Source organism: Protomyctophum bolini (assembly GCF_963924005.1).
Source record: "Protomyctophum bolini genome assembly, chromosome: 15".
NCBI classification, from domain to species: domain Eukaryota; kingdom Metazoa; phylum Chordata; class Actinopteri; order Myctophiformes; family Myctophidae; genus Protomyctophum; species Protomyctophum bolini.
The window spans coordinates 9329308-9346553 of NC_137876.1; the positions used below are offsets into that span (position 1 = coordinate 9329308).

At 44.8% G+C, this 17246-nt stretch overlaps 1 protein-coding gene across 1 annotated transcript in view; it reads right to left on the reverse strand.

The window, feature by feature from the left end:
• ttll5 (tubulin tyrosine ligase-like family, member 5) overlaps nucleotides 1–17246 on the reverse strand; it is a gene marked incomplete at its 5' end in the record, with an annotated part of 91715 nt that overhangs the window by 3273 nt on the left and 71196 nt on the right. The window contains 2 exons of the mRNA XM_080784202.1: nucleotides 4891–4973; nucleotides 10798–10982. Coding sequence (XP_080640328.1) covers nucleotides 4891–4973; nucleotides 10798–10982 — 268 coding nt within the window. The remainder of the gene's footprint in view (nucleotides 1–4890; nucleotides 4974–10797; nucleotides 10983–17246) is intronic.

A 17246-nucleotide genomic window follows, 5' to 3' on the forward strand; every position in this document is an offset into this window, starting at 1 on the left:
ATTACGAAAAGAAAATATAAAAAGTTGAAATTTGGAGATACAAGGTTGCGACATTATAATATTTACAACAGTGTAAAAGGGTGATTTACTTCTCTTGATAATAAATCGGTTCATAGCATCTTTGTAGGTCAAGTGTAGCCATGTTCATGCCAAGAAAACAACTGCTCAGCCAACCTCACCGTCTCTGAGAAACAATAAAGTGTTAAAAAATGGGTGGGGGGTTTAGACAGTATCCCTGTCTTTTGAAGAAAGAGATAAAGGCTATGCCTAATATAAAATCCGTCCCACAACAGTTAGCTTGTCGATGAGGTTTATTCTGGTCGGCAAGTACACCGTCAAGCATAAATTGAGATTTACCCTAAACTGCACAGGGATTGGAAATAATGGGGGCCGGACGACAACCGGCCAAAAGTGCGTGCATAATTTACACGCGCACGCAAGCCTTCACTTTGGTAGAAACGGGCCTAAAGTTATCTGCCTTGACATGATCAGGAACCCATTAAAACGGGCACAAGTGCAGCGTTCATTTCCTCCTCAAACAGAACGCAATAAATCTCCTTCCATGGAGCCCTGAGAACTTCAATCGGAGGACTTTAAAAACACATGTGGCCAATAGATATAATCTGGTTTCATAAAGCATTGATGGGTCCTCATCAGAATCCAGTCTCTAACACACACACGGGAGGGAAGGGTTCGACGAGGTGAAGCACACGGAGAGAGAGACAAGTGAGGGAGAGACGGAGAGAGAAAGAGAGAGAGTTGATGATTAAGAGAGAGCAGAGCGAGTGAGGGTGGTTCTCAGCAAAGAGGAAGAGAACGAGCTAGAGAGAGAGATAGGAGAGATATAAAGGGAGCGAATGATTAATGCGAGCGGACAGCTGATCATAGAGAATGCTGTCCGTTTGGACCCACTCTAACTCCCTGTCACAATCGATCAGGGGAGCTCAGTCATCTCGCTACAAAAGGTACACTGGGCGGGCAGGAGACCGTGACTCGCTGCCGAGGCTCCACAAAGGGCTGTTGCACCTTCCAATAACAAACCCACCCACCCAAAAGGAAGAGAAAAAAGTCTGTGTTGTACTCAGTCCTAGTATTCTCAATGCATGGCTTGTTAACTGGTTTCTGGTGCGGGGAGTTTTGTTCGTTCGGTTACTCCAGGCTCCATTTTTTTGTTGGGGGGGGGGGTGGGGTGGAGGAGTCATAAGTGAAGCCCCCCCCCCCCACCCCACCCTTTGCGCCTTGAGTCGGCGGAAAAAATGCATTCATGAAATTCAGAAGCTGCTCCCAACAGATCCAGTTACAGTTATAGATGAGTTTATAAGATGTTTGTTAACCTACGCCAACCTTCATTCTTTGAGGGGGGAAGAAAAGAGAGAAATGAAAGAAAAGAAAGAATAAGAAATGTTCTGGTTATAGATGCAGACACGCACACACACACACACACAGACACACACGCGTACATTTTTTGGGGGGTTTGTTGGCGCACACTAGCTACTGTCTTTTTCCAGTAGCTCCGTTTTGGAGCGGCGCGGGCAGGATCTCGCTTTTCTGCGGGTCGGCTCAAGTGTGTGACGCTCGCGTGATGATGAATGGCGTGAGCCGCTAACGCTAAATGTATAGGAGAGGTCTATGGAAAAGAAAAATCCCTGATCAGACAAACAGATGTGCATCAAACTGCTTAATATCACTGTTACTGCAATAAACTCAACAGCTTCCCCAGTCCCCCCGGCCCCGGCTGCAGAGTGGAAAGAGTTGTGCAACAACTTCAAGACGAGGGGATGCACGTGAGCGCACGCACACACGTGAGCCTACGTGCGCGTGCGCAGCAGCCTATAGTAAGGCCATAATAAATACATTACACGTATGAAGCCATTTCTTTTTGCTGCAGTTGATGTAACGTGGGCACTAAATAATGGTCAGATTTAGGAGGGCCATGTAGTAAAGTCCTTTAGTGTCAAATTAATGTCATAATGTGTTACATTTTTTATTAAAGAAAAGCTTTTTTTGGGCTTCATGTCTTTAGTGATAGAACAGTAGACTGGCATTGAATGGGGAGAGAGATGAGCAGTGACACTCAGTTTGTCAGGATCCTAACCCGTGACACGCTGTCAGCCTGGCATTGCAGCCTATAGGGTTCCTGGACCACCACGCCAGCGGCCTGGGCATATATGTGTTCTCTAAACACTATATTAACCCATTTTGTCTTCTACATCCTGACAGTTTTCTGAAAACTGTCAGTTTCTATGTCAGTTGTTCTTCGATTTTTCAAAAATATAGCAGACCTACAAGCTCGTAGCGCGCCACTCGGTGGCGCGCTATGAGCTTGTAGATCTGCTATTTTCCAATAGCTAAAGCATAACATAATGCTAACACCAAAAGGGGTTTCCCGCCCAAAATGGGTTAAACACAAATTCTATTCACGGCTGTGTCCTCAACACTGACTGACGTAGACACCGGAAATGTACTGTATTTATTTATGTATTTTAAAATAAATAAATACATTTAGACCGCTACTTCCGTATAAGATAGACAAACGCTGCAATGACAATGGAGCTAAAAGGAGTGTAGCCAAAAATACAAAAGACAGTGTGACTTTAAAGCCTGTTTACATTTTGAAGTACAATGTTGTCTTGCACCGAAAGTAGAAGATCTATTAGAGTAGCATCCTCTGCCTCCTGGCCCCCATCCTCCTATTTTTGGAGCTTTTACTGCTAATGAGCTTTTACCGATATTGTATGTACAGTATGTATGTATTGGATTAAAATGGGTACCGGTATGTATGTACTGTATTGTATGTATTTGGTTAAAATGGGTAGGGTTAAAAAAAAGGCAAGAGCTTGCTCTGGTGCACTGGCCTAAAAGTGGGTCCTTAAAAACTGCTAAAACTTCTGAAATGTATGTATGTAGGTATGTAAGTATGTATATATGTATTTAAAAGGGGGGCTTTTTTGTAAAAAAGCCCAGCCCACAATACCTTCATAAATTTAAAACTAATCCAAAATAGGGTTACCAGTGAAGGGCAAACTGCCTATTCACTGGGGACTGTGCAAGGCAGAGGCGTCCACCCCCCAAGTTAGGCTAGACCGCATACCTAAAACTTCTGAAATGTATGTATGTATGTATGTATGTATGTAAGTATGTATGTATGTGGTTAAAATGGGTAGGGTTTAAAAAAAGGCAAGAATTTGCTCTGGTGCACTGGCCTAAAAGTGGGTCCTTAAAAACTGCTAAAACTTCTGAAATGTATGCATGTAGATATGTATGTATGTATGTGTGTAGTATTTAAAAGGGGGGCTTTTTTGTAAAAAGCCCAGCCCACCATACCTTAATTTATTTAAAACTACTCCAAAATAGGGTTACCAGTGAAGGGCAATGCCTATTCACTGGGGACTATGCAAGGCAGAGGCGTCCACCCCCCTGAGTCCAAGTTAGGCTAGACCGCATACCTAACGTATGTATGTATGTATGTATGTATGAAGTGAGTACAATGGACCATAAGGACCATAATGAAACATCATGATGTGATATCCACATCAACTATTGACTATACTTCTTGTACTGTTAACAATCATCTTCAATCAATCAACCATCTATCAATGTGAGCGTATACTGTAGCTCTGCTATTTTTGTCACAGGAACACCGTCACACAAGGACGAACAAAATTAAGCATGGCTCCGACAAGTGTAAAAATGGAGCCGTGAGGGTGTTACAGTAAATGAACAGTGAGGATTTGGGGACTGGGGCAGCATGGCCAACAGATGAGGGAATGGCCGAGCTGTGTCAATTTCCCATCACTGGATGTCATTACAGAAGAGAGATGCCATCAGCGTAATGCCTCTTTATCCTCCAGCAGTAACATGACCTCTGGAGTTGGACACATGGAGACTGAATGATCAAGTGAGCAGATTACTAAACTGTGTTTATGCCCACTCATTTATGGCTGCTTAGACTCTGCTTGGCCTAAACGCTAAAGACGGCCACGGCACAAGTCATTATGATATACAGTAATAACCCATAAAGCCAGCCCCTCTGACCTTTTTCTTTGTCGTTGCGTGGGGTTAAACCGGCCAGTAACAAGAGGCTGTGTATTGTATACTTTTATTATTATTTTTAGTGTGTGATGCTTAAATGGGATGAGAGTCTTAGGTTCATTATGAGCCATACCACACACACCATTGGGCGAGCAGAACCAAGATAAAAATATCCAACTGTGTTTATCAGTCCTCCATGAAGGAATGGCCACTATGCCTGGCTGCAATCACAGACACAGGCGTGGAGGGGGCATAACTCACCATCTGTCCAGCAACTATAGCCCTGGCAGCCTGGCTATGCTACAGTACAGTACAGTACAGTACAGTACAGTACAGTACAGTACAGTACAGTACAGTACAGTACAGTACAGTACAGTACAGTACAGTACAGTACAGTACAGTACAGTACAGTACAGTACAGTACAGTACAGTACAGTACAGTACAGTACAACAGTAGAGCAGTGGTTCACACACCCTTTAACCTGTGAGGTGAGAAATGTTATGTCTCCCCGTGACCCAAACTAGTGAAAAAGCTCACAAGGCGCCGCTTCGCGAGCTTGTAGATCGGCAATTTTCGCTACTACTTAAACGTTTGTTTTCTAATTTATGACATTTCTTAGATTTCTCTTTTATCTCTTCATGAAATTACTTAAAAGATTATTGAATTTGTTTTTAATTCATGAAACATTTTGCTTTTTTTGGGAATGTTCCTTTAAAATGTTTTGAAATAATAATAAACAAAAATGGAGGAAACAAAAGAATGTGTCCACGACCCACAAATTTGTCCCGGCCCAGTGTTTTGGAACCAGTGCAGTAGAGGACGGTGGTATACAGAGAACAGCACAGTGTCACACCCACCTGTTTTACCGCAGACGGCCTCGTAGACACCATGCTGGCCATTGGACATGGTTCCGTTGGTCGGAGCCTCTGAGGAGCTCTGCCTGTTGGTCAGACACAAGATAAAGAGTGAGTGAGAGACTGGACGGACATGACCCATATCTCTGAAGGATAAACAGGAGAAGGGCGCACACCAGTATTGGAGAGGTGCTAATGGCCTTGAGCGGTAAACAGGCTGAAGAAAAAGGCTGCACACTCATAGCCACGATTCTGAAAATTGATTAGAAAGAAACCAACGTTTCGACCTGTAAGGTCTTCTCCTTCTCTGAAGGATACCACTTAGCGGTACGTTTCAGCTGAAGAAAAACGGTCCCAGCTGTGCCGGGAATGATGGGAGGTTTAACGCCTCTTATCGTGCATCTCTCTCCAGTTTGTGCAACATATTCCACCACCAACAACAAACGGATCAGCGTTTTTTGACAGCTCATGCAAGGGTGTGGGTAAGTTTAAGGGCCGGAGCCCAGAGGGGGTTTCTTGACATTCAGTCGAGGTTAAGTGTTTACTGAGTGCTTCTCGTGGGCTATTGTGATGGGGAGGGGACACATTCCTGCCCCTTGGTAGCTGTCCAGAGTGGTGTGCTTTTCACACCGATGCCTTGCGAACCAAACCTGGCATTTAGACAGATAACCAGAGATATTTGTGACAATAAATTAGTAGACGGGCCTGTGTGGACAATGAGCAAGCGACAGGAAAGTCATAGAAAAGCGCTTAAAGTATTTGACTTGAAAAGTTAGCGCAATCATCGCAAAGACCTTCATGGCCGTGGAACTCACAAACAACCCACTGTGCAGCCTCTCCGATTGAATCGGCACTACACACGGAATGTCAAGTGGTTCCCAAACCTTTTCAGCTTGAAATGTTGGTGTCTTTCTGGGACCCAAAGTTACATTACTTTACCCAGAAATTGTGAAAATACCTTACAAGCTCACAACATGTCTCATCGCACCGCATTGTGAGGTTGTAGATCGGCTATTTTCACAAAGCACACATGCGCCCGTGCCCGTGCACACAGAGATTTCGTGAATTTATTCAAAAACAAACAAAAAATATGATATTTACTATACCGATTACCGACCCATAAAAATGGTTCTGCGACCCACACTGGGTCACGACCCTCTGTTTGGGAAAGACCGGTCTATGTGAATAGAGCATAATATTTTCTCAAAGTAAGTGGCCGTAGGGCGTAAGAGCAGGGGGCAAACAAGTTTGTAACCCTACACGTTAAATCTGTTAAGCATTTCTTTTCTTTTCTTTTTAAGGGGAACAATAAATACAGCTCAGCTGGCATTAACCTCTCGCCCCATAACAGCGGCTTGCCAAACCGGCATTAACAAGGTAATGAGGGCACACACTGCCTCCTTGTAAGGGACTGTGCACAGTTGTTCTTTCATAGCATTACACAACCGCAAATAGAACTGGCCCACTTTAAGCATGGCATAACTGGACAGGAAGCGATCTCTTTCATATTTGGAGGGAGAAGGAAAGAAAAAAAAAATTGACCTCTGAGTTCTTCACATCACGTTCTTTGTCAACAGTCAGGCAGTCGACGCCAGCCTATAGGAGAGAAGTGCTCTGAACTTGCAGATAAAATCCTACATCCCCGCAGCAGAGAGCAATGCCCGATTTATACTTAGCGGAAGAGATATCCGATCTATATCACACTGCAACGTTGTTGTGAGCTTGTAGATTGGCTATTTGTGGTGCATGATGACACTGTACACAACTATCAAGTACTGTACAAATCACGCTTAACACACAAAAAACGCTTCGGAAGAGGCTGAAAGGGTGCGTGTAAACAAATCTGAGCATTAGGCCTAATGGTGCTGTGTGCGTGTACAGTAGGTAGCGTGTGGTAATGTTATTTAGATTGACCACAGGGATAAAGTTCGACCATAAACACACTTTTGGCAGCTCCTGTGTGTATACAGTATCCTGCGCGGCTAACTGCGGCCGCGGCCGACTAATAGGGAGTGAAGGCAGCGGCGCGGCCCTGACATTAATGGTGCTGCTGTAATTGTCACCCTATTAGTAATGCCACACGACAGCGCGGGTTTCCGTAGTTACAGCTGCAAAACTGGCAGAGCCTCGCAAACAAAATACCAACACACACTCATTTTATTTGTGTTACAAATTGCCCCCTTTCAAATCCTTAAAACTGAAGTCATACTGTCAGCGTGATACGTCGCAGCCCCTCGGCGCTGGCAGCCATCGTATGTTGCTAGACCGGTGGTTTTCAACCCTTTTTGTATCACGGTCCATTATTTATTCAGCATCTGAGCCACGGACCACCATTTGATGACATTTAGCCTCTCAGACACAAAACTAAAGAATAGTCCACATTGCCATGCTGTATTATTGATGTTGGTACCATAGGAGAGATAACAGGCAAACGTTGATCAAAATAACAATTCTTCTACATTCTCAAATTGTGTAGACTTCTTGAAAATAATGTTTTTGGTATTAAGACAGCCAGCAATGGGTAGAAACGCTCCCAAAATAATTAGTCTCTGTGACACATCTAGGGGCCGCAATCTGCATTCAAAGATTTTACTAGAAGCTTTGTCATTGGTCGATTTGCCTGTCTGCTTCCTGATTGGTTAGTCATTGCAACTGGGTTTATTTTCGACCAATGAAAAAGCTTCTAGGAACATCTTTGAATGCAGATTGCGGCCCCTAGATGTGTCACAGAGACTACATTTTTTTGGGGAGCGTTCTACCCATTGCTGGCTGTCTGAATACCAAAACAAAAGGTCATTAAGATTTTTGACATATTATTGGTTATAGCAGCTTTAAGTAAATTAACAATAGTTTTACTCTCGAGTGTAAAATGGGTCCATTTGTTTCATTTTACAACCTCAAGAGTCAAATTATTATATAGAGGGTATGCATGCATAAAGTGAATGGCAGATTGAGTGTCAAAGTGAGTGACAAAGTGAATTTAAGGTTGTCATTTAATGCAATCAAATAGGACTTTTCTGTTTGGATGTATGGGCTGTCGAGGCCAGAAAGTCGTTTTTTGCCACTCAGTAGGCATTCCCGCATACCTTCCGGGTATGATGATGATGTCACACTCATACACTCTATAAGGGTCCATTAGGTTACCAACTCTCAAAATTTAGCTGGGGACCACCTGGAACCCCCTCAAGGACCACTGTTGGTCCTCGGACCACTGGTTGAGCACCACTGTGCTAGACTGTTGGGTCCTGCTCGATGCAGTACAGCTCTGCTCTATACAGCGCAGGGTTATCATTCAGAACGGGTGCCAAGGCCTTATTCGGCCTGCCGTCTCCGCATCAATTAAAAACTAAATGTAATGAGGAACAGAAAGCAAATTATGCTGATGGATCAGTTTGTGTGATCACTGGACTGCACCGGAGTGAGTCGGCGCTTTCTGACAATGTTCTACTCTGATTGGAAGGCATTCCGGTTGGACGGCGCAGGAGGGGGGAATTAATGGAGAGTTCCTTTTATTAATCTCCCAGGCTTTTAGACAGAGGAGTCCATTTGGCTGCATCAACCGAAACCACCCCTCCCTCCATTTTCCTTTCTTTTCTTCGCCTTATCTTAATCCTTATTTGTTCCTTTCCGTTCAAAACAAGGCCAAAGAACAGAGCGTCATGCATATAATAGATTCAAATAACAGAGGAACAACTGTCAGTAGTCATCAATGGTGTATTGTCCAGGGGAAAAACAGGCCGGGGCTAACGCTTGTAGATTGGTATCAAATGTAGCGCGGCTCGCTCTGAGTTCAACAGCTGGCTATTGGAATGGTGTTTGAAGGATTGAGTAACCTTGAGCTGCTCTGATACGCCCAACACAGTGATGCTATTATAAGGTGGAGGGGGCTTTGGCCTGCCCTGGGATGGCTTTCAGATGTGCCATAATAACCAAGGTACTGAGCACTCCCCCCTAAAACGAGTGCAGAGAATAAAGGGAAGCAACTCATTATCCCTCCATCTTCTGTGAACAATCATCTCCTCTCTTCTGGACAGAGTTTATATTCTCCCTCTTGCTCTGTCATTCTGTCATTTCTTTTCTCCCCCTTTATTCTTTCTCTCGTTGTTTCCATCAGTGCATTTTTGGTCTTGAAGAAGCTTCCGTTTTTCCCACACTCTCCCCTGACTGTCACACTGGTGGACCGCAAAAATGCAAGACAGTGGAGAGTGTGAGGGGGCTCAGGAATTCCACATGCCGAGGGTAAACACGGCAACTGCCAGGAACACGCACGCACACGCACGTACACAGTGTCTGACACACACACACACACACACACACACACACACACACACACACACACACACACACACACACACACACACACACACACACACACACACACACACACACACACACACACACACACACACACAGAGAGAGGAGCAAACACTGCACCTAGCCAGCTGCCCTAACCTATCCTATAACCTCTACCCCAGCCCCGGTTAACTCTTCGTTTGCCTGCCCGCCCCACTCTGACAGCAGTGTGGTCCATCCCACAGATTGATAATTTCGGACCGCATCACGTTAAAAGACCAAGACGCGTTGGTCCCGTGTCCTCCGCAGCTCTCTGGCCTGACCAAACACATCAAAGCTTTGATGTACACACGCACATGCATGCACACAAAGTTAACTCGTTGACCTCCAACAGCCCCATCTAGTGGTGGCTCAGAGTGCCAGCCATATAACTCATATAACTCACGGACCGATACCGGAGTGTTATGAGCGCATGCAGGACACAATTGATCATCGTAATCAATTGTTATTAAAGTAGGCGTCCAAAGGTGATCTTGGTGCCTGGGGCGTTTGGGAAAGCAGGCGTCAAAAGGCGATAAATGAGTTAAGCTGTCAAACAGGTAGGCAATACACCATATTAACACCTAAGAGCACACACACACACACGCACACGTGGGGGGGGGGGGGGGCAGCAGTGGCTCAGGGGTAGAGTGGCCGGCAGAAGAGCATGCTGGGAAAACTGACGTTCTCAGTTCAAACCCGTGAACCCCCAATTGCTCCCGATGAGCTGGTTGGTGCATTGCATGGTTTCCCCCTCCGCCATCGGTGTATGAATGTGTGTGTGAATGTAATGCATTATCGATGTAAAGCACTTTGGATAAAAGCGTTATATAAATGCACCATTCACCATTCAACACACACACACACACACACACACACACACACACACACACACCCATCCCGTGCTGTACTCTCACACTGGAAGTACACAAGCAGCGGTCCACCACTGCAGCCATGTGCTTTAAACAAACAAGCAGCTCCTATCACTGAGGTTTGCTATTGTTGTGTAATTTGGCCAGATGTCGGGCTAATAAAGTCATACTGTAGGCGTGGGAAACAGCTGGCAGTTTGGTCTCCTTCGGCCGATATTCATTTTTTTTCCCCCTCCTTCCTAATATCCCCTCTTCCCCTTTTCTCAATTCTTTTATTTTTCCCCTTCTCTGCTCTTCAGCTAATCTCCAAACCAAACAGGCTTTAAACGGCGCTCAGGGCCCAGGGCCCTGCCGTTGAACCGCATTCTGTTTACGGTTCAAGCAGAAATCAGGCCTGTGATGAAGTTGTTTACTGAACAGGCAGATACAGCCTGCAGCCAAGAGGCTGGGACCACTCCGCTCCACACGTATTCTAACTCTCATTACCCTGAGCCATTTCCTCTTCAAGTGGACCTCGTTTCACCCCAACATGGCAGGCCTACAGTCGATGCCCCCTCCCCCTCCCCCCACAAATTAGCATCACCTAATATCGGACAAATTAGACGATGGATTAGACCTTCAGCTGTGCTGGATTTAAGTAGTGGAAAATAAACGGCTTTGTGGCATGCAAATGGACTGTGTCATCTGCAGTCAGTGCTGGCCTTACTTGGCGCTGAGGCGCTGGGTTGCTGTCTTCCGGACCGGGCCCTCCCGGCCACTGCTGGGTGGCTTTGGGGTGAGGAAGGGGCCAACGGGGCGAGCCTGGCTCTGGCTGGAGTTGTGGCGGACGGGGTGGCTGGCTGAAGTCATGCTGGAGGAACTGGTGGCAGCCCGAGGATCCGGCAACATGGCCTAGGATGAACGAATGGGGGACTTGGGTTATAAAACTTCACAGAACTTCAAAGATAAAATTGGAAAGTTTTCTGTCTTGACAATGTCAACTAATTTAGAGGAGACCCAAATTGATATATATATATATTTGGACCCCCTTCTGAAAATGTTTTGTGCCAGGGACGCCTAGAAGAGAAGATTTGTGTTAAGAAATTCAAAGAAATAATCAAAGGTTTCCAAACATTTGATAGTTTTCTAAATATCACAAACAATAGAAGGTGTACAAGCATCTATAATAACATAAAATCCTACTATAAATGTCTCTGTGTGTCTGCGTGCGTGTGTGTACGGTTGTAATGCATGTAACTCGAGAACCGTTCGCCCCACCGACTTCACATTCGACACACACGTTCCACACCCCCACGGGGAGCGCAGTGCCCAGTATCGAGTCGGTCGGATCCACGGATCTCCAGAACCACCACAAAAGGCATGGCAACCCCACACCTGCAAATTGATTACTTAACCACTACACTTTTCACAGTCAGTTTGCACTCTTCGGGCACAGGCAGACAGACAGAGGCAGACAGACAGATACAGAGATCTACATATACAGTATGGGCACAAAAGGGACACAGACAGATAGGTAAAACGGGTGCTATGACAACGGGTATTATTAGGTTCCCAAGTTGCATCATTCTCAAGTAGACCGGTGGCCGACGGGCACGTACAGGTCTTGTATGGAAGAGTTTAAAATTATTGTAACCACTAGAGATGTGCTATACTGCATCAACACCCTACCATGCATTAGTTTGGTTCATGACAAGAATAAGCCCCGGATAGTATCTTTACAGGGATAGTATCTTTACAGGGATATAGACAGGGATAGTATCTTTACAGGGATAGTATTAAAAAAGGTTAGAGTATGCCTTTAACCCCCTAAGACCTCTGATTCTACAAATGTTGTCGAAATCCTATAACAGTTTCCTGAAAAAGTTACTGTATGTTGCTAGTTAAAAATGTTCACTTTAAATATATTAAAACAAAGATTTGCAAAATGTTTCAAGATATTTCTAAAATAGCAGATCTACAAGCTCATAGCTTGTACAAAGTATAAAGTTGAAGTGGTTAAAATCTAAAATGACACGGATGTTTTCCTTGTTTTAATGGGTTAACAGACAGGCACATAGAAATGCATGCACAGACACCCCACGCACGTACCTAACGTAATCTTTCTTTCTCACACGCGCGCGCGCGCACACACACACACACACACACACACACACACACACACACACACACAGTCATCATCTATGTGGAATTCACTGTTTATACAGTTACAATAAAATTTATCAATGAGTGTAGTGTTGTAGCAATTGGCTACAATTTGCACTCAACTCCCATACCAAAATAGGAAACGGGAAGAGCTATTAAATTTGGAATGGGCTACACTACACATGTCTGTCCCAGGTCATTAAGGTGAAATATCAAAGGCCCGAACATGAAATACTGTAAAAGAGAAGAAGAAAAGAAACACCCAAAACAAGCTCTACATAATATCAGAATTCTGCTGTTGAAAAAAAAAATTCTTCACATTATTACTTTGTTTTGACAAGATTACTCTTCAAAGACTTAGGGGAAAGGGGGGGGGGGGGGGCTTTTCTTGACATACATTTCCTAACATAATATTTAAGAGCTACCATTCACCAGGTCCCCGCCATTCTGCGGAATGCTGCGCGTGCATTCCTTCCACATCTCACGCTTGTGCCATTTTCTCTGCCACTTATTTCTCTATAATATACGTCTATCTAACCATGCTAATGGTTTAGCGGTTCCACCGTCCGCGTCCGTTTCAAAGGGGCCGGCAGCGTGACAGGGAATATCTGATGTAATTTTTTTGTGTTGATAAATGAGAAGCTGGGTTTCCAGGTTGCAGGGGCCGGAGCCACGCTGCAGTTTGCAGCGTGGGGGCCAGGGGCAGGGAGGGCACCTTTCTTTGGCTGCCAGGTGGCTCCTGGCCAAGTCTGTGGAGGAGCCGCGCAGTCTGCACCCAGTAACTGGAACAGGGGCCACAACGGCCGGAACAGCCCACTCGCTCTCTGTCTCTCTCTGTCTCTCTCTCACACACACACACACACACACACACACACACACACACACACACACACACACACACACACACACACACACACACACACACACACACACACACACACACACACACACACACACACACACACACACGCACACACTCGACATCATTTCTGCAGTTGGCTGAAGCCAAACACATGAATAAATTGTCCAAAAAGTGCAGGCGTGGCGGGACCCAGTGATGTGGAGCAGATTTATTTCAATGGGTCCAAAGAAATAAAGAGCCTTCTATCATTTTGTCTTGTCTCATTACAGAGAATGGACCAACAAAGATGCACATTGTGCTGAGCATCACTGCAGGACAGCAGCGCTCAGCATCACTGCAGAGTCCTACTCTACATCCTCCCAACCAGGCTGACATCCGTCACACACTAGGACCCCCAGTTTGATATGCATTAGGCCACGGACCCCCATTATATACACGTCTTGTCTGGGAAGTTACACTGTAAAATGTCACTGTAAAGGTTTGTTTGAGTGTACAAACAGTAACACTCTCAAGGGCCCATTTGGTATCTCACTATCAATCATTTTGATGGGGACCCCCTGGATCTCACTCAACGATCCCTGGGGGTCCCTGGACCCCATGTTGACAACCACTGCACTAGATGCATCTAAGGAGTGAAAGGGGAGATTTCAGGGAGGGTTCGTTGATTGGATGGTGACTCAATCGAGGCCAAGTCACCTTCCCATGATGTCACTAAATGGGATGTTTTGGAGGTTGGGTCTGTCTCAGCGACCTATAGGTACACATGGGTCTGTACTTGTACGCCATTTCAGACAATTTCTCATAGGGAGACATACTCTTTTTCCAGTGTCAGGTACTGAAGGATGACGGGAGATGCTTGCGAGCGGTAGGTGAAACGTGGTGAACCGTGCTCGGTCCAGAGAGAAGCTAACGGGAGGGGGGGGGGGGATGAGACAGGGGGGGGGATCACTTTCACAGTATGCCTTGCGTAAGCCAGACCGCCTCGGGCCAAGAAAAATATCACCTCAACAGCATTAATTAGGGCCAAAACCTAGATCATGAAAAAAACAATGACGTGAGGGCAACTGCATTACTCAGGGCCGGTGTAAAGAATGAGTGCGCCTAGTCATTCCAGCCCATAAAGCTAAGGTCCCACAGCGCTCCCCTGCCTTTGCGTTTCTCTACCGTCCATATAGAACGGCTCGTCACGGCCATCAGCGCAAGATGAATAAACACGCTCTTCCTGTTCAGATTCCCTTTCAAAGCAAACAAACTGATAGACAGAGGGCCGTATATCTATTTTCTTCCAAAAGTGAAAACAATACAGTGTCAAGTGACTCAAACTTCTCTGCCCCACTAATCTCCCGCAGCATAGGGCCAAATCACATCTGTCATGGCCGCTCGCGTGTGACTAAAGTGTTTCTCTGTTGCTACATAACTAACAGTAGAGAAAATCATGTCTCAACGGTTTTCTTTGTGTTGTAGCGCGAACCATAAACAGAGCTCGCATCTGATATGAATGTGTTGGTTAATAATAGATACAGAGGCCACACTAGGACCCCTTAACCCGGAAGGTGTCTCGATTAATGATAAAATAAAAGCCCAGCCGAGCCGTTTAGCAGCACAGCGGGTTCTGTTGGTGTGACGTTTAGCAGCACAACGGGTTCTGTTGGTGTGACGTTTAGCAGCACAGCGGGTTCTGTTGGTGTGACGTTTAGCAGCACAACGGGTCAAATCAAGTCTGTGAGTCGGTGAGTGTATAAAATGGAACCAAATGGACCTGTAAGGGTACATTTGGTTCCATTTGTACACTTTCAGAGTTGTGGGTCCATTTGGTTCCATTGGTCTGAGTTAAATTGAGACTATGGATTATATTGTGTGAACGCAGATTCCCTGCATAGCTTTGCAAATGCTAACATGACAGCTTTCCCCTTGATGTGGGAAAGGTTTTTTCCTTTTTTTCCTTCTTTTTGCACCGTTTTGGACGGCACTGTATTTTTAACTAAAGGAAGATTTTGTACAGACAAAACTATGAGGGGTTTCCTGAGTCATAAATCAATGCTTCTCATAAGCTTAGCTCACTGTTTCTCATCATCCATGAAATCCTGGAATGAAGAAAAGAACAGAGACAGATGGAGAAATTGGAACATTTTACCACTTTCACTCCATCCTAATTAAAAGAAAAACACAAAACGCCTTTTTTTAAAGGAGGAAACAATATAAAGGCTGTATAAATTAAACTGTATAAATGAGATACAGTTACAATGTTGCGGTTTAGACACCCATAGCTTCATCGTTAAAAGGGGAAGTTTGCGATTTAACAACATGAATACCATGGTTGTGTTGCGAGGGTGTTCCAGGGCTAGCGCTGGAAAATTGCAACGCCAGCATTATGTAAAAAGACACTGAAACACATCCTTTTATGTATTTAGAAGAAGTGTTCTACTTTAAATTAAAAGGTGCTGTAAGGGATGTTTTGTTAAGGTTCAAATATTAAAGCTCTGATGGTAATCATTGCGATAGACTAGAGCTTTTGTTCAATAACAGGGGTCTTTCCATACCTCCAGCTCTTTAAGAAGCTATGGCCTGACTCACACCTTTCGATCTAGCATACAACATTGATGCATGCTAGATGTATGAGACTTGTTTACTGATGCAAGCTCCCAATGCATTTCCAATGGAAGTCACATGGTTTGACACAACATTTTTGTTGTGCGGCTTTCGGCTGTGTTTCGATTGCCCCCCTTCCCCTCATACAACAAAAATGTTGTTGATAGATAAAATGTCTTTTCTGTTTACAAACTAATGTCCAGTGGTCAATGTCCCATATTCTCCTGAATTTGGATCCAGGTCACCTTATTCTTCATATCATCATTTTACTCTTAGCCTACTGAATGTTTTCACCGCGTTGTTCTCCTTATCATCAATAATGTCAGGTCATCCATGTATGTTTATGGCCATAATATGTTCTCATCTGTCCCATTGAATATCTTGCTGAATCCTTATTCAGTCTCCATGTTGTCTGCCTCCAGCCACAAACTCGCAATAATGAGAGGTCTACTGCATGTATTCGACCTTGGCCTAGGGAGATAAGCTGCTCACTGAGTCAGGGAGTGTTTTTCTCTGCCGAAAGTTCTCAGTGCAGGGAAAGTTATCTACAGGTTGCCTGGCAACGCCTGCCTAGGCGCTCTCCAGGCCTCAATGGGCATCCATGTGCGGGACAGAGAAGATGCACGCCATCCTCATCATCTATGCGGTGGTCCAATGAGCGCTCGACAACCAGTGCTTCAGCCAATGAACTATATATCAACAAATCTGACGTGATCTACAGTATTTAGCCTGGAACAAATACTGTGAAGAGGAGTTCAGTTCAGCTTCGGGTTCTTTTGGCATCAACAATTGATTATTCTAAATTATATTGATGTATATATTCTGAACCATATGTAGCACATTCTCTATGTAAATTGACTTTATACCTACTAAAATAATCGGTTAAACCTTAATCTCTCTTCGAACTTTATTTCATCTGCCTCCAATTCTTTTTTAAGGTATCTTTCTATTTTTTTGGTACAGTGATGGTCATTTAAGGGCTACTCACTCATTTTTAAGGTAAATACAGCACGGTATTTAATTGGTCTCCCTGCTGGGTTATTTGAAGGTATAGATTTACAGTCCTTTCTAAACTATCTATATTAAAAGATGGATTATATATTTTTATTTTTTATCCATCAGTTGTGTCAAACCATGTGACTCCCATTGGAAATGCATTGTGAGCTTGCATCCGTAAATAAGTCTCATGCATAAACTATACATCAATCTGTTGTGAAGGTGTGAGTCAGGCCTATGTCTGAAAAAAATCAAGGACACATTCAATAGGAAGAAGAGGGGCCTACTGGACACACTAGGGTCCAGAGGGAAGAAGAGGGGCCTACTGGACACACTAGGGTCCAGAGGGAAGAAGAGGGGCCTACTGGACACACTAGGGTCCAGAGGGAAGAAGAGGGGCCTACTGGACACACTAGGGTCCAGAGGGAAGAAGAGGGGCCTACTGGACACACTAGGGTCCAGAGGGAAGAAGAGGGGCCTACTGGACACACTAGGGTCCAGTAGGAAGAAGAGGGGCCTACTGGACACAGTAGGGTCCAGTAGGAAGAAGAGGGGCCTACTGGCAA